Here is a 17,713-nt window from a genome sequence, read left to right as displayed (position 1 = left end):
TCGTGATCCGCCCGTCTCAGCATCCCAAAGTGCTGGGATTACAGGCTTGAGCCACCGCGCCCGGCTGAATCTTAAGGTTTTAAAGAGGCTTTGCTTAGAAATTGCAGAAATCAGTCCAGCACAGTGGCCTATGCTTGTAATCCCAGCACTTTGGGAGGCCAAGGAGGGCAGATTGCTTGAATCCAGGAGTTCGAGACCAGCCTGAGCAACATGGCAAAACCCCATCTCTACAAAAAGTTTTAAAAAATAGCCAGGTGTATGGTACACACCTGTGCTCCCAGCTATTTGGAAGGCTGAGGTGAGAGGATCATCTGAGCCTGGGAGGTGGAGGTTGCAGTGAGTTGAGATCATGCCACTGCACTCTAGCTTTGGTGACAGAGTGAGAACCTGTCTCAAAAATAAATTGCAGAAATCAATCTGTGACTTGGCTAACAGTTTGTGGATAACGTAGTTCAAAGGTATGTGAAAGGGCTTCAGATATACTGCTTCCTGGCCCAGCACAGTAAGGATCATTTACGTGCCTTCACTTACAAGATCTTGCCCTGTCACTGAAAAGCTTCCAGATAGAGCTAGCTATATACAACTCTCTCAAAGAACAGCAGCTAGGAGCATTTGATAAATGCTTAGAAAAACTTAGCTTACATTTTCTTTTCAGCCAGCTGGAGCCTATTGGCTTTTGAAATTAACAGGAAGGAACAGGCACTGGAAGGAGCTTCATAAACCATCAACCCAGTCTTATCTCCATAGCAACGTGGTTTTCTCACATCTGAATAAAAAAACAAAAAAGCTGCCAACTTCTTGACAGTAAATATGGGACAGATCAAATTCAACTAAAACTCCCAATGTCTAGCTATCAGTTTTGAATCAGCTTTTGGGTCTGTAGCTAGAGACAGATTATTTGTTTGGAGTAGGGCTTAACTGGACAAGCTAAAGCTTTGGAGGCAAAATTCCTTGTGGGCTTCAAGTAGAAATATAGCCAGGTCACTAAAGAGGGAAAAGGGATAGAAAAAATATGAATTAGGCCAGGTGAGGTGGCTCATGCCCGTAATCCCAGCGCTTTGGGAGGCCGAGGTGGGCAGATCACGAGGTCAAGAGATCAAGATCATCCTGGCTAACACGGTGAAACCCTGTCTCTACTGAAAATACAAAAACTTAGCTGGGCGTGGTGGTGGGCACCTGTAGTCCCAGCTACTCGGGAGGCTGAGGCAGGAGAATGGCGTGAACCCGGGAGGCGGAGCCTGCAGTGAGCCTAGATCAAGCCACTGCACTCCAACCTGGGCGACAGAGAGACTCCGTCTCAAAAAAAGAAAAAATATGAATTAAACCAGGTGTGGTGGCTCATACCTGTAATCCCAACACCTTGGGAGGATCGCTTGAGCCCAAGAATTCAAGACCAGCCTGGGCAACACAGGGAGACTCCAGCTCTACAAAAAATTCAAAAGTTAGCTGGGTGTGGTGGCATGTATTTGTGGTCCCAGTTACTTTGGAGGCTGAGGTGGTAGGATCACTTGAGCCCAGGAGGTCGAAGCTGCAGTGAGCTGTGATCACACCACTGCACTGCAGCCTGGGCAGCAGGAGACCTTGTCTCAAAAAAAATGAAAGAAAAAAGATGGAATTGTGGGAACATTTTCGGTCTGTTTATATAAATACAAACATAAAATTACCCCAATTGCAGTCTCCTGTTTATTCCACACTACCTCATCCTTTTTTGCAGACAGCAGGGAAAAAACTGGCACAATAGTCAAAATTGCCGGGCTTGGTGGCTCACGCCTATAATCACAGCACTTCATGAGGCGGAGGTGGGCAGATTATCTGAGGTCAGGAGTTCGAGACTAGCTTGACTAATATAGTGAAACCCCATCTCTATTAAGAATACAAAATTAGCCGGGCATGGTGGCACATGCCTGTAATCCCAGCTCCTTGAGAGGCTGAGGCAGGAGAATCGCTTGAACCTGGGAGGCAGAGGTTGCAGTGAGCCGAGATCGCGCCATTGCACTCCAGCCTGGGCAACAAGAGCGAAACTCCGTCTCAAAAAAAAAAAAAAAAAAAAGTCAAAATTTTGCACCTCTACCCTGAAACCCTTTCAGTCCCAAAGTAGCACAACTTTGCTAGGATTCTTAAAACCACACATTCTGAAGAAAAGTAAACTTCCAAATATGTTACTGACCTAATTCTACTCTTAAAATGGGAGTTATCACCCATCAATTCCAATCTATATCGCCCTCTTCTGTGTAGCAGTTGCCTGGCTGCTTAGAAATCCCAATGGCATCGTAGCGATCCATGGGAAAACACAAGGAAACTAGAAGTCAGGACCCTTCTTGCAGTTTCCCAAGATGGGTGTGGGTTGTTTCAGCCTGTCTTATTTCCTTTCCACCTACAAGTCTGCCGTATTTGCTTTTCTAAGACTGCAGTCCTCTTAAAATTGATAGCAGGAAACCTTTGATGGCTACTTGTCCCCAGCTTTAATTGGGTCTTTTCAGGAAAAGGCATCAATTCACACTTGTTCCTGGCCACAGCAAAGCACAGCACAGCACAGCAGGCTGATAATGTAAATTCCTGCAAAGCCTTTATTAGAAGAGCATTAAGACTGCTGCTCAGAAGGCCGAGACGGGCGGATCACAAGGTCAGGAGATCAAGACCATCCTGGCGAACACAGTGAAACCCTGTCTCTACTAAAAAAATACAAAAAACTAGTCGGGCGAGGTGGCGGGCGCCTGTAGTCCCAGCTACTTGGGAGGCTGAGGCAGGAGAATGGCGTAAACCCGGGAGGCGGAGCTTGCAGTGAGCTGAGATCCAGCCACAGCACTCCAGCCTGGGTGACAGAGCAAGACTCCGTCTCAAAAAAAAAAAAAAAAGACTGCTGCTCAGAAACATTTACTTTCCCCTAAGACCACCTTCTTTCTAGGCAGGGGAAGGGGCTAGACAAGGGTCCTGGAATCCATTTCATTATCCCAACTTTGTTTTGAGCTTATTTCCATTTTATAGCCATAGAAAGCTTCAAGTACTACCACACATCCATCACCACAACCTGAGGCCAAAGGCCCAGAACATTCTATAGCAATGTCTTAACAAATATCCTTAAATACTGATTTTCAAATTAGGACTAAGATTTAATTTAAATGTTTCTTTGCGATGCACAACAGCTGCAGGATGGGTGAGAATGTGACTAAAGAGTACTGAAATGCCCCACAGAAACTTACTTCTGTAAGGATGGACTCATCCCCACCAACCTGGACATCTGATCAAGTGACAATCTTCAATGCTGTTATTTGAACAAATTGTAATTCACACACATACACATCTGCAACAGATTTATTTTTTAAAGGAATGGACTGAGAGAAAACAACATGGGCAGAAGTATGGAATAGAAAATAAATACAAATGTAGGCTATTCTGCTAATTGTTTTATAACCACAACAAACTAGTACAGAGAATGCCCTGTACAAAACACAACAAAGGTTCAAACATCGAGGTGTTCCCTTAGCAAGGCTGAAAATTTCAGTCTCTGGTATTTGGAATTTAGGCTGCAGTCCTTGTTTTTGGATGGATCACTGGGTGTGTGGCACAGTCCATGCTTTTAACCGGATTTGAACAGAAGAATGGCCACTTGGCCCAGGTAGAAGTAGATGAAGTGTTTGGTTTCATGTGTCACGTAACTGCCGAAGTTCCTTCCCACGATGCAATGCCAGGTGGGATTGTACTTCTTGTCAAATTCCTGGGAAAGACAAAAGAAAAGAACTAGAATTTTATTTACCAGAGGTCAGTGTTTGCCTCCTGGATAAGCCAGAGCCTGTAGGGGCAGAAAGGAGGAACGTCAGCATCTGCAAATTCTTAGAATGAAAGAATGTTCCCCAGCTCCAAGACGCCTACATAGTGCATTAATACAAACATACTTGCAGTCTGAGCTAAGATGGGAATGGAGGCTGAGGAGGTCAAAGGACAAAAGGTCAGCCTTAAAGACAGGGTGCTTTGTTATTATGGTAATTACACCTTCATACCTTCTATAATATTCTTATTCATTGACAGAAGGTGACATTAACAGGTGTGGTTTATCATGTTCTGTGTAGAGAACCACCCTACCGTATTTGCCATGCCCCCAATTCCAAGAAAATGGTAAAAAATTAGCCCATCCCATTCCTCATCACAAAGATCTTAACTGCATCTGCAACACAAGACTTTTCCAAAAGGATAAAACTTCAAACAACATTGTATACCAAATGATTGCGGATCAAAATTAAATTTACAGGGACACAATACTGAAGCACTCCACTGTTGCCGTAAAAAATGCTGTAAACAGAATCTGTCAACTGGCCAAGTTTTATCCTTAATATCCAAACAGCCGTCCTCTCCACATCTGTCCGGATGATACTAATCTACTACCCTGTCCACTAGGTTAGCAAGTTGTAGGAACAACTCGTCGCCATTTATCCCACCCCAAGAGGTACTGGGGAGTAGAATGCCTGTGGGGGGCACTGGGTGCCAACCGTAATCTTTCTCTACAAAATTCTTACAAGTGTTTGTGGAGAGTCACACAAGATTTAGCTACTCTAACAGCACGCAGTGCGAAAACTTCTTTTAAAGCTATGAAGAGGAGTAACGCTCTTGCAAGCTAGACGCACGCACTGCTGCGTTTGTCAAAAAAGGCATTTATTTCTGTTCCATCTGAAGTCTTTCATCTTCCCATTCTCGACTGGAACCCTCCCACGGCTTAGGCTGCCAGCTTTCTTCCCTTCCAGCAAACACTGCTCGAGAAGTTGGCAGTCCTGCCGGCTTTCTAGACTGCCATTTGCCAAGCCCCCACCCCAGCCCCCAGCCCCGCCACCACCCACTTTCCCTCAACTCCCCACTGGAAGGCTGGCAAGATCTCCTCCCGGCCCGGCTGGAAACACCCACGCAGCTCCCCCCTCCGGAACACCCAGATGGATCCTCGGCGCAGGAGCCACACAGAAGGGGGAACCGCTGCTCCCAGGTCTTAGATACCGTTGCTAGGTGGCGCTTTCCCCCCGCGGAGCTGGATAATTAAAAAAAAAAAAAAAAAAAAAAAAAAAAAACTTCGGACGCCGGGGGTCTGGTCTTCTCCAGGGGAGTGCAAAATGCATCTGCGTCCTTTCTGGAAGCTTCTACACCCCGAGCCGCCAGGGGTGTTCCCGGGACCTGTCAGGCGCCCTGGGAAAGCAAGATCGAGGGGAAGGAACTCCCTGCTCCCGGCTGCGCCTCGGCCCCCGCGCCCATCCTCACCTTCTTGATATGAGCCGCAATGTCCTTCTCTATGTTGTATTTCTCCAGCGCCTGAGTAGCGCACTCCACCGAGTCCTGTTGCATCTCTTCCGACATGTCCGCATTTTTGATCACGGCCTTTCGGTCGCACATGGTTACCTAGTGGGCAAGGCCTGGGGTAAGGGTTTGAGTTGGGCCGCGCCCCCCAGGCACTAACTGCCCCCACCCCGGCCGGCGCTACAACGGGACGACGCCCCCCACCCCACTTCTCAGGAAGCAAGGGCTACGCGGCGGGTTAAGTCCAGAGTGGGGCGAAATAAGGCAGCGAGGACACCCCCTGGCCCCCCGAGTTTCTCACCGTGGAGAAGGGGGCTGGCCGACTGCAACGGTCTCCTGGGGGAGGTGCTTGCACAGCTCAGGCCCTCGTAGAGCTGCCGTCGCTACCGAAGCCGTGGCGCATCTAAGCAGCCCCACGCCAGCCGCCGCCGCCTAGTGCTCAGGCCCCGCCCTGCTCCCGCCGGCCCCGCCCCTCGCCGCGCGACCCTATTGGCTTGACGCAGCCCACGGCATTCTTCCATTGGTCCAAGGACTCCATGGTTCCCTCAGGATCTTTCTCCTGCATTTTGTTGCAGACCACAATGCACCGCTCACGGCGTCGGTTGCCCCGGCAATGGGCCCCACGCGGCGAGGCCCACACACACACCCAGAAGGTGGAGCCCCGGCCCGGTTGCGAGGACCACCCAGCTGTCTGGAGAGGTAGGAAGGCAGCTTCTGCCTGGGCCAAGGGAAGTGATTCCAAATTCACGGAGGTTGTTCCAGGGTGTGTTCTCGAACAGTCTCTAGAAGTTGGTGGCCATCCCTGCCCCCACCCTCCCACCACGACAGGTCGCAGGATCTCCGACCCCAGGTTAGCAGGATTATGACAGAAGTGGCCTCTCCCTTTACTGAAGGTATCTCTGAAGCAGGGCCGGCTTCGTGGGCAAACCAGCGGTGCAGTCTCACAGGAGGGGCCCTTACGTTTTCATTTTGCACTGGGCCACATTTGTAGTGGTTCTGCTCTGAAATATTTAGGAGAGGGCATCCTCAGGATTGAGGGAGGGCTTCAAGGAGAGAGGGTGTTTCCTTACGAGTAAGGGATTATCCCCAAGAGTGGGGTCTCTGCCAAGCAATGCGGACATCTTTAAGGGGGTGGGGATGGGGATCCGGGTGGATTTGGGAGTGTTGAGCCCCGGGGTTTTTGTCCAGGGTGAGGCTTCTTGCTCAGGTGAGGCAGTCTTTCCTGTGTGGGAGAGATTCTTGGTTGGGATTTATCTCTGAGGAGGAGGTATCCTAATGGACGAAAAAGTGGCCCTTAGAGGGATGACGTCCCCCCTAGCTTAGGGAGGAGACACGAAGTGGTTAAAATAGCAAGATCTTGGGGGAGTTGAGGGACAAGTCAGATCTGGATTTAAATCCCAGCATTGTCATTTACTAGCTATTTGAATGTTTTCTTTAAGTAAAGGAGGACTAAGTGTAAAAGGAAACCAGTTCATATGCTTGTTAGCAGTATAAAACATTTGAAGTTCTCTCAGCACAATGTGAGGCACATGGTAAATGATCAATGAATCTTATCAATAATTGTCAGTTTATAGAACTATCCCAAAGACCACAGCAAGGTTTTGAACAACCAGCTCTGAAATGCCTATAATGTATTTTTGAACCTCCATAAATAAGTTATCAGGTTAATCATGTATCTGGAAGCCTCCTATTTACATTTCTACATTTTTCTCTTGACCCCCTACTCTCTACTTAAAACAATTTGTGGCTGGGCATGGTAGCTCGCACCTGTAATCCCAGCACTTTGAGAAGCCGAGTGGAGGGGATCGCTTGAGCTCAGGAGTCGGAGACCAACCTGGGCAATATGGCCAAACCCCATCTCAAAAAATAAAAATAAAACAATCTGAGCAGAGACACACAACTCCAGAAAGAAAAAGATGGGAATAGGCCGAGTGCAGTGGCTCATGCCTATAATCCCAGCACCGTGGGAGGCCGAGGCGGGTGGATCACCTGACCTAAGGATTTCGAGACCAGCCTGGCCAACATGGAGAAACCCCATCTCTACTAAAAATACAAAATTAGCCGGGTGTGGTGGCGCATGCCTGTAATCCCAGATACTCAGGAGGCTGAGGCAGGAGAATCACTTGAACCTGGGAGGCAGAGTCTGTATTGAGCCGAGATTGTGCCATTGCACTCAGCCTGGGCAACAGGAGCGAAAGTCCGTCTCCAAAAAAAAAAGGAAAAAAATGGGAATAATTAGAACCTCTTCAGGTTCAACATATGCATATCAATTAAATCAACAGCTTTTTCCAGTTCCATGTTTCTAATGGTGAGATTCAGGGTTTGAGAAGTTGTAATATTCCTATATAGTACCTTTCTTGAGGAAGAAATAGGTTGACAAGTGAGGACCCTGGAAATGCAGATGACACTAAAGTAAAGCCACGATGACTCCACTAAGTAGAAACCCCAGGGAAATTTCCTAAATCATCCTCATGATTTTTTTCCGTGTCTACACTACCTCTATTATTATTTATTTAATTTTTGCTATAATAATACTATCATTATAATATAATAATGTAATTGTTCATCAATAATACCTTATATGGCCGGGCGTAGTGACTCACGCCTGTAATCCCAGCACTTTGGGAGGCCGAGGAGGGCAGATCACAAGGTCAGGAGATCAAGACCATCCTGGCTAACATGGTGAAATCCCGTCTCTACTAAAAATACAGAAAAAAAATAAATTAGCCGGGCATGGTGGTGAGTGCCTATAGTCCCAGCTAGTTGAGGCAGGAGAATGGCGTGAACCTGGAGGCTGAGCTTACAGTGAGCCAAGATCGTGCCATTGCACTCCAACCTGGGAGACAGAGCAAGACTCTGTCTCAAAAATAAATAAATAAATAATAAAAAGTAATACTTTATATATTATTTAATAATTTTCTTTGAACTCCCTTTATTTTTTAAATAAGTATACTTTTTGTTTTATTTTATTTTTTTGAGATGGAGTCTCGCTCTGTTGCCCAGACTGGAGTGCAGTGGTGTAATCTGGGTTCAAGCGATTCTTCTGCCTTGGCCTCCTGAGTAGATGGGATACAGGTGCACACCACCATGCCAGGCTAATTTTTCTATTTTTGTAGAGACAGGGTCTTGCCATGTTGGCCAGGCTGGTCTCCAACTCCTGAGCTCAAGTGATCCGCCTGCCTTGGCCTCCCTAAGTTTTGGGATTACAGGCGTGAGCTACCGCACCCGGCCTAATAAGTATGCTTTTAAAAGACAAATTTATATCATTACCGTAAATGGAAAGCCAGTCTCACTGGCCATAAATAGAAGGTAACTATAAAATATAAATATTATAATATAAAACATTTATTTTTGCATTGTTAAACTGATCTCGGACACTGTAAGTGATATGTGTCCTACACTTGAAAAATGCTACCCTTGAGGAGGGTTCTTAAATGGGGTCCACGGCCAGATTGCAAAGGTTTCCCAAGCCCTCTGGAATTGTGCACAAAAATGTATGTAGTGCTTACAGGCATTTTTCCAAACAGAAGATCCTTAGCTTCCATCAGACTCACAAAGGGATTCAGAACCTAAGGAGGATTAAAAAGAAAAAGAAAAACTGTTGTACAATAACCCAAACTCCTAGAATAAATGTGAGATTCCTTCACCAGGTCCCCCTGAAGTGGCTCATATGGGGTTCTATAGCATCACACATTTTGGCAACTTACTATATCTACTCCTGCCTGATAAACTTGCTTAAAAATCCTTCTACACCTGAAAACCTGCATTTTTCATTCTTGCCACAGGAAATTATAACTAGGAGTTGTTAACGTTTCTGAGAGCACAGGCCTTGGAATCAACCTAAGCTATGAGCTCCTTCAAGTTAGTTAACCTCTCCAAGATACAGGTTCCTGGTTGTTATTTTTTTATTTTTTTATTTTTTGAGACAGAGTCTTGCTGTGTCGCCCAGGCTGGAGTATAGTGGCACGATCTCTGCTCACTGCAAGCTCCGCCTCCCAGGTTCGCAGCATTCTCCTGCCTCAGCCTCCCGAGTAGCTTGGACTACAGGTGCCCGCCACCACGCCCGGCTAATTTTTTGTATTTTCAGTAGAGATGGGGTTTCACCCTGTTAGCCAGGATGGTCTCAATCTCCTGACCTGGTGATCTGCCCACCTCAGCCTCCCAAAGTGCTGGGATTACAGGCGTGAGCCACCGCCCCCGGCCCTGATTGTTATTTTTTATTTTTATTTATTTATTTATTTTTGAGACGGACTTTTGCTCTGTCACCCAGGCTGAAGTGCAGTAGTGCGATCTCAGCTCACTGCAACCTCCCCCTCCCGGGTTCAAGCGATTCTCTTGCCTCAGCCTCCTGAGTTGCTGGGATTACATGCGTTAGTCACTACTCCTGGCTAATTTTTGTATTTTTAGTAGAGACAGGGTTTCACCATGTTGGCCAGGCTGGTCTCGAACTCCAGACTTCAGGTGATCCACCCACCTCGTAGGTTCCTGATTTTTAAATGGAGATCACATCTTCGTTATAGGTTGATGGCAGGGATTATATTAAATAATGCATCTAGAGACCTAGCCATGGTATAATAAATGGTAGCTACTGCCACTATGTATTGAGACCTTACCATGTGCCAGACATTTTAGACACATTATCTCATTGGCTTCTCATAATAATTCTACAAGGTAAGAACTGTTTGTCTCTTTATTACACAGATGAAGAAAATGAGGTTCAAAGAGATGAAGTCCCTTACCTAAAGTCACAGTGATAGAAAGTGACAGAGCTGGGATTTGAATCCTGATCTGACTCCACAGTCCCACATGGTAGGTGGAACCTCTGAGCTATACCTAAACAAAGAGAGCTGATGCCTCAGAACAGAGTGATGTCCCTGGATACACTAAGCATCCTTGGCCCCTGGTGAGAGCTCCCTAAATATATGTGGATGGATGGATGGATGGATGGATGGATGGATGGATGGATGGAAAGAAGGAAGAAAGCATGCATAGTTCAGACTACTTCAGCCTTGATTCCTCAGCAACAAACACCTCAAACTTGACCCTACATTGGTCCTTGGCTGTCGTGATCTTCCTTGGACAGAATCACCTTTCAACTCCGGTCATCACACTTTCCCAGGGCCCTCAGAAAGCCCTTCAGAGTTGTAACTCACAGGCAGGCTGAGGGATTCTTTGGGGGTCTGCAGCTCTCCTCACCTCATCCACAAGTAGGACCATGGCCTGTGCCTCACTACTGCCCCAGGATTACTCTGTTCCCAGCCCAGTCCAGCAATCACTTGTCTAGCTTTCTGGGACCTGAGTACTTTCTTGGACCATGAGTCCTGTGACCACCCTAGCAGCTCTAACCCTCCCTTACCTGAAAGGAAGTGTGAAGTGACCGTGCAGGCCCCAGAGTGGATTGAAGACCCCGTCGAGAAAGAAGGCACCATGTGGGAGAGAATGCAAGGCCTAGGTCTGAATCCGGAAGCTTCCACCCCATGAAGAAGGGCTGGCACCAGCCGGGGGCTGGCAGGGGAGCTGAGCTTTGGAGCCAAGGACTGTACTGCAGTGCAGGGAGAGTGAGGCCAGAAAGGCTGAGACAACTCAGGGAAGGAAAACCTCCCTTCTGGCTAATAGCCAAGCATCGCCTGAGTAGACCGACACTCTACTGTCCACAGGGGCAGCAGATGAAGACACATTCAGAGAGGACTAACAGGCCCCCTCAGCTCCCAGTCAGAGGGCAGAGCAACCCATAACAGACGTTAAAGGAACAGACTCTGAGGTCAGGCAGCCTTGGGTGTTCATCTGTCCCTACTAAGCCATGTGACGTTAGGCAAGTGAGTCCACCTCTCTGAGACTCAGGTTCCTCATCTGTAAAATGGGGATTATAAGAGTCCTTGTTTCTCAGGGACAATGTGAGGATTGAGATGGTACGCATAGAGAATGTAGTGCACTACTGGGCATGTGGCAAACATCAGTGATGCTAGTTACCGTTTATCATTAGTGTTCCTGTAGACCAGGACTTCTCAACCTTAGCACTATTCACCTTTTGGGCTAGAAAGTTTTTTTGTTGTGGGGAGCTGTCCTATGCATTTGAGGATGTTTAACGGCACCCCTGGCCTCTACCCACTAGATGCCAATCACACCACACCCCCAGTTTCAACAACCAAAAATGTCTGCAGATGGTGCCGAATGTCTCCTGGAGGGTGAAATCATTCCCTAGCAGTTGAAAACCACCACCCTAAACAATCTGGACTGAGTTTGAATGTCACAGATCCCAAGCTCACAGCTCCATGTAAAGGCCACAAGGCAGGCAGGCCTACTTACAGATGAAGGAACGGAAAGAGCAACAATTACAGATCGAGCTGGCTAGCTCCCGTGTAGACTAAGAGGCAGGATCTGTAGTCTGCTCTAGGAGCTAACAAGGCCTCTGTGACTCAGTAGGCTACCTCAGTGTCACTCTTTAATTATATGCAAAGTGGTCTTGAGTTAACTTTTAATTATTCTAGGGCTCTAAACAAGAAAATAGGTAGTTGGTATCTGATTTCTGGCATCTAGATTCTGATTCACTGACTGGGAGAAAATCTGACTCTCCAGAACTCTTTCAGAGTTCATTTGGCCCTTCATTTATGACTCTGGGGAGATTTCTGAGCAAGAACTGTCAGGGCCTGAGTCAGGCCCTGTTCCAGGTGCTGGAAATGCACAAGAGAACAAAACAAGCAAAGTTCCTTCTTCATGGAACTTATAGCAGGAGAATAAAGATAAAATCAAGCAAAAATATTTATCCCTGATAAGGGAAGTGGATAAAAATAAAGTAGAATAGGCCAGGCACGGTGGCTCACGCCTGTAATCCTAGCTCTTTGGGAGGCCAAGGTGGGCAGACTGGCTGAGCTCAGGAGTTCGAGACCAGCCTGAGCAACACGGTGAAATCCCGTCTCTACTAAAATATAAAAAATTAGCTGAGTGTGGCAGCATGCACCTGTAGTCCAGCTACGCAGGAGGCTGAGGCAGGAGAATTGCTTGAACCCGGGAGGCGGAGGTTTCAGTGAGCTGAGATTGTGCCACTGCACTCCAGCCCAGGTGACAGAGTAAGACTCCACCTCAAAAACAATCAAATAAAATAAGTAGAATAAGAGAACCAAGCGTCACTGGGTGAGGGGTCTTGTTTTAAAGAGTTTTCAAGGAAGACTTCTCTGAGAAGGTACCATTTGAGCCAAGACTTGATGACCTGGCTCCTGCATGAGGGCGGAGTGTGGGGAAGCTGATGGGAGCAGTGAGAGAGGTGGGAGCAGTTAGAGGCTATTGCAGCAGTCCAGGTAAGAAGGAATGGTGGCTTGGACAAGGAGGTGGTGGCAGAGATGGGGCAGAGATGGCCAGATTCCAGATGTATTCTGAAGGTAGAGCTGACAGATTTGCTGAGGAATTGGATGCAGAATAGGAGGGAACCAGAGGCAGTCAAGGATGACTCCAGACTTGTGAACTGAACAATGAGAAGAATGGATTGAGATGGGGAAGTCTGGCAGAGGAAACAAGAAGTTCTGTTTTGGCCATGTTAAGTCTGAGATGCCTACTAGATATTCCAAGTGGAGATGTCAAATATGCAGTTGGATATATGAGTTCTGGGAAGAGGGCCAGCCTTGAGCTATAATTTGGAGAGTCATCAGCTTATAGGTGACATTTAAAGCCACGGGACTGGATGAGATCACCACTGAGAGCGGAGTACGTGTAGATGGAAGTAATGCTTATTCAGCTAGCAATATTCTCTGAGCTTTTACTATGGGCCAGGCCCAGAGCTAGGTGCTAGGTACAGAGATGGACTTCCCTTGGCACCTGCCCCAGAGAAGCTCTATTGCTTACTTAATTTTCCTGCGTAAGTGCTTTGGCCATGTGGAGGATGAGCCTTGAGTTCCTACCCTGCCTCTTAGTCACTTAGTCTTTTTTTTTTTTTTTTTTTTTGAGACAGAGTTTCATTCTTGTTGCCTAGGCTGGAGTACAATGACGTGATCTTGGCTCACCGCAACCTCCGCCTCCTGGGTTCAAGCGATTCTCCTGCCTCAGCCTCCTGAGTAGGTGGGATTACAGGCATGCACCACCATACCAGGCTAATTTTTTGTATTTTTAGTAGAGATGGGGTTTCTCCATGTTGGTCAGGCTGGTCTTGAACTCCCGACCTCAGATGATACACCCACCTTGGCCTCCCAAAGTGCTGGGATTACAGGCATTAGCCACCGCACCCTGACTCATTTTTTCAACAGACATTTGTTGAGCACCTGCTTGATACAAGGCCCCCATCTAGGCACAAGGGACATGAAAGGAAGCAAGTCAGACACAGTTCCTATCCTCTTGGAGTTTACATTTTATATGTGGAGACAGACATTGAACAGGATGCACATAGGATCACAGGATGTGACAAATGCAGTGGAGGAGAAAGATAGGCTGGTGTGAGAGCTGTTAATGGGGGCTCTGCTCTAGCCTGGGAGGCAAGGAAGGCTTTTCCAGGAGTCACATTAGAGAAACAATCTATCCAAGCAGGGAACTAGGCTGGGGGAAGTGCAGGGAGCTTTTTAGGTGGAAAGAACAGCATGTTCAAAGGCCTAAAGCTGGAAGGAGGCTGACTTGGCTCCAGAGAAGCTGTTGGGGGAGTGTGGGAGAGACAAGGCAGGGAGTAGGGGTGGGGAGCAGCCAGACCTTTGGAGTCTTATAAGCCTGGTTAAGACACGTGGACTGTATTCTGCGGTCACCAGTGGCTCTGTTGAGGTGGGAAATTTAAAAAATAATAAAATTAAAAAGAAAGAGAAATAAGTTTTCCTGTATTAGGCTGACTTGTACCAGAGGCAGCAATAGGCACAACCCAGACCCAGGAAAATTCTTGATAATATTATCTAATGTGCTCTGGAGACTTTCCCAGCACTCCCTCAACATAGGGAGAAGAAAAGCAAATTTTCCTTTGTTTTATGGAATGAGTTTATAGATTCCTGTTCTCTGTGACTAGTGATTTCAAGTATTGTTTTATCTAAGCAGTAGAGTGAAGGTCATGAACCTCTGAGCTGGCCTGAGTTACGGCCACCTGGGCGCCATAGTGAAGGTTATGGGATAAGCCTGTGCCTAGGCAAACCTAGATAACGGACATCTGGGTTGCTTGGCAACGGTCATGTGCAATCCTGAGTTTGTCCTGCCTCTGTATCCCTGCTTTCATGCCACTGTAAGCTTGCTTCAAGCTAGCCCACCCCCTTTTGTGAAGTGTATATAAAAGTCAAGTGCTGTCTTTCTTCCAGGCCCAATCTTTTGGACGTTGAGTCAGCTGGGCCTGAGTGCACTCAATAAATGATTCTGTTTTAGATTGAGACCATCCTGGCTAACATGGTGAAACCCCATCTCTACCAAAAATACAAAAACAAAATTAGTCAGGCGTGGTGGCGGGTACCTGTAATCCCAGCACTTTGGGAGTCTGAGGCGGGCAGATCACGAGGTCAGGAGATCAAGACCATCCTGGCTAACATGGTGAAAACCTGTCTCTACTAAAAATACAAAAAACTTTAGCCAGGCTTGGTGGCGGGCACCTGTAGTCCCAGCTACTCAGGAGGCTGAGGCAGGAGAATGGCGTGAACCCAGGAGGCGGAGCTTGCAGTGAGCCGAGATCACGCCACTGCACTCCAGCCTGGGCGACAGAGCAAGACTCCGTCTCAAAAAAAAAAAAAGGATTCTCCTGTTTTAACCTGAGGTTTCTCTCTCGTCCTCCTGAATCCCACAACACTGAAAGGTAGTGGGTAGGGACTCATATGATCAGACGGCCACTGAGGAGGGCAGGTTAGTGGGGCAGCCAAGACACCAGTGAGGAAGTTATTGATTGTTGCGTCTTTGCTTCAAGCTCTTGGTTTCTCCATTTTAAACATCTGTTTGCACGCCAGGTGCAATGGCTCATGCCTATAATCCCAGCGCTTTGGGAGGCTAAGGCAGGAGGATGGCTTACCCAGGAGATGGAGACCAGCCTGGGCAATATAGCAAGACCCCATCTCTACCAAAAAATAAAATAAAAAATTAGCTAGTATAGTGGGGTTTGCCTGTAGTTCCAGCTACTCAGGAGGCTAAGGTGGGAGGATTGCTTGAGCAAGAGTTCAAGGCTGCAATGAGATATGATTGCACCACTGCACTCCAGCCTGGGCAACAGAGCGAGACCCTGTCTCAAAAACAAAAACAGAAACATCTGTTTGCAAAGCCCTGGGTCTCTCAGGGGACAGAAAGGGGAATGCAAAGAAGTTGTTTTTCTCTCAGTAAGAGCAGAACGCTTGGTACCCCCAAACTTATCATCTGAGGATCACAAAGTCAGAGCTTAAAGCTGTACATAAAAATCTGTTTCTGGGCCGGGCGCGGTGGCTCAAGCCTGTAATCCCAGCACTTTGGGAGGCCGAGACGGGCGGATCACGAGGTCAGGAGATCGAGACCATCCTGGCTAACACAGTGAAACCCCGTCTCTACTAAAAAATACAAAAAACTAGCCGGGCGAGGTGGCGGGCGCCTGTAGTCCCAGCTACTTGGGAGGCTGAGGCAGGAGAATGGCATAAACCCGGGAGGCGGAGCTTGCAGTGAGCTGAGGTCCGGCCACTGCACTCCAGCCTGGGTGATAGAGCGAGACTCCGTCTCAAAAAAAAAAAAAATCTGTTTCTTCTAGGAGCCACTTCCCCCAAGAAGCTCCAAAAGTATTCTTTCATTAGCAGGGTGCCAAGTGGTTTTGGCCAGAGCCTCTGCAACTCTTTTCTCTGTGACCATTTTCCATTTCAGCTCATATAAATCAACCTACCTGAATGTATGGATCCTTTACTGCAAAGCTGTAAAGTAAAATAATGTAATTAGTGCAGCCAGCTGCAGCTGTCCTCAAACTCAGTGTCATGGCCAGTACACATGGGAAATGTTTACAGGAGTTTTAATCAATTTTCTTTCCTGACACCCATTTTTTATTAAAAGTTACAAAAATAATAAATGCACATGGTAGAAGATACAGAAAAACACAAGGAATAAATTATACATGTTAACTGTACAGAGATAACCATTGTCAATATTTTGTCTTAAATACATCTTGTCTACACATAAATACATATTCATATCATATACTACCTATCACACTGTATGTGTGTGTGTGTGTGTATATATATATATATATATTTTTTTTTTTTTTTTTTTGAGACAGGGTCTTGCTCTGTCAAATAGGCTGAGTTTGAAACTATAGCCTCAAACTCCCAGACTCAAGGGATCTGACTGCCCCTCCCTCCTAAGTAGCTGGGATCACAGGTGCACACCACCACACCTGGCTAATTTTTTTGATTTTTAATAGAGATGAAATATCACTATGTTGCCCAGGCTGATCTCGAACTCCTGGGTTCAAGCAATCCTCCCACCTTGGCCTCCGAAAGTGCTGGTATTGTAGGCATGAGCCACTGAACCTGGCCAATGTATCATTTTTGTTACCTGCTTTTTGTAATCCCAGCACTTTGGGAGGCCGAGGCAAGTGGATCATGAGGTCAGGAGTTCAAGACCAGCCTGGCCAAGATGTTAAAACCCTATCTCTACTAAAAATACAAAAATTGGCCAGGCGTGGTGGTGGGCGCCTGTAATCTCAGCTACTTGGGAGGGTGAGGCAGAGAATTGCTTGAACCCAGGAGGTGGAGGTTGCAGTGAGCCAAGATTGTGCCACTGCACTCCAGTCTGGGCAACGGAGCAAGACTCTGTCTCAAAAAACAAAAAAACAAACAAAAAAAAAAAACAAAAAAAAACCCTTCTACAACATTACTATTTACTTATGTATTTTTAAAGATGGGGTCCCACTCTGTCACCCAGGCTGGAGTACAGTGGTACAATCCTAGCTATCCTAGCTCACTGCAGCCTCAAACTCCTGGGCTCAAGCAGTTGTCCTGCCTTGGCCTCCCAAAGTGCTGGGATTACAAGCGTGAGCTACTGCACCCAGCCCAATTTTAATAACTTCTTAATAGTCCATGTGGCCGGGGGTGGTGGCTCATGCCTGTACTCCCAGAACTTTGGGAGGCCGAGGTGGTTGGATCACTTGCAGTCAGAAGTTCGAGACCAGTCTGGCCAATATGGTGAAATCCTATCTCTACTAAAAATATAAAAAATTAGCCAGGCGTAGTGGTGTGTGCCTGTAGTCCCAGCTACTTGGGAGGCTGAGGCAGGAGAATTGCTTGAACCCAGGAAGCGAAGCAGAGGTTGCAGTGAGCCGAGATTGCGCTATTGCACTCCAGCCTGGGTGTCACCGTGAGACTCCGTCTCAAAAAAAAAAAAAAAAAAATAGTCCATGCATAACTTTTTGAAACAATCACTTATCAACGGACACTTAAGTTGCTTCCAGTTTTTCAGTATTGTTACAGTGCTGTGTTCTGATGAATATCTTTCAAAGATAAAAATAATCTTTTTAATTCTACTTTCAGAAGTAATAGATACTCATTGTATA

The 17,713-nt window shown here is 46.9% G+C and overlaps 1 protein-coding gene and 1 long non-coding RNA gene across 3 annotated transcripts; one reads left to right on the top strand and one right to left on the bottom strand.

The window, feature by feature from the left end:
* Positions 1-3,294: 3,294 nt before the first annotated feature.
* DYNLL1 (dynein light chain LC8-type 1) lies at positions 3,295-5,739 on the bottom strand. 2 transcript variants are annotated; one of them, XM_009181839.2, is made up of 3 exons: positions 5,576-5,739; positions 5,239-5,376; positions 3,295-3,715 (listed from the first exon to the last, which is right to left on the bottom strand). In XM_009181839.2, exons 2-3 carry the CDS (start codon positions 5,368-5,370, stop codon positions 3,578-3,580), a joined length of 270 nt encoding a protein of 89 aa, XP_009180103.1. In that variant the 5' UTR covers positions 5,371-5,376; positions 5,576-5,739; the 3' UTR covers positions 3,295-3,577. The 2 variants fall into 2 exon arrangements, with proteins under 2 accessions (XP_009180103.1, XP_009180104.1); XM_009181840.2 differs by having other exon boundaries at positions 5,239-5,390; positions 5,576-5,700.
* Positions 5,740-5,840: 101 nt separating this feature from the next.
* Positions 5,841-11,103, top strand: LOC108581142. Its single transcript, XR_001893037.3, has 2 exons — positions 5,841-5,973; positions 9,976-11,103. It is a non-coding gene; the product is annotated as an uncharacterized LOC108581142 (long non-coding RNA).
* Positions 11,104-17,713: the final 6,610 nt, after the last annotated feature.

Source organism: Papio anubis, chromosome 9, assembly GCF_008728515.1.
Source record: "Papio anubis isolate 15944 chromosome 9, Panubis1.0, whole genome shotgun sequence".
NCBI lineage: Eukaryota > Metazoa > Chordata > Mammalia > Primates > Cercopithecidae > Papio > Papio anubis.
This window is presented reverse-complemented; position numbering and strand designations above follow the sequence as displayed.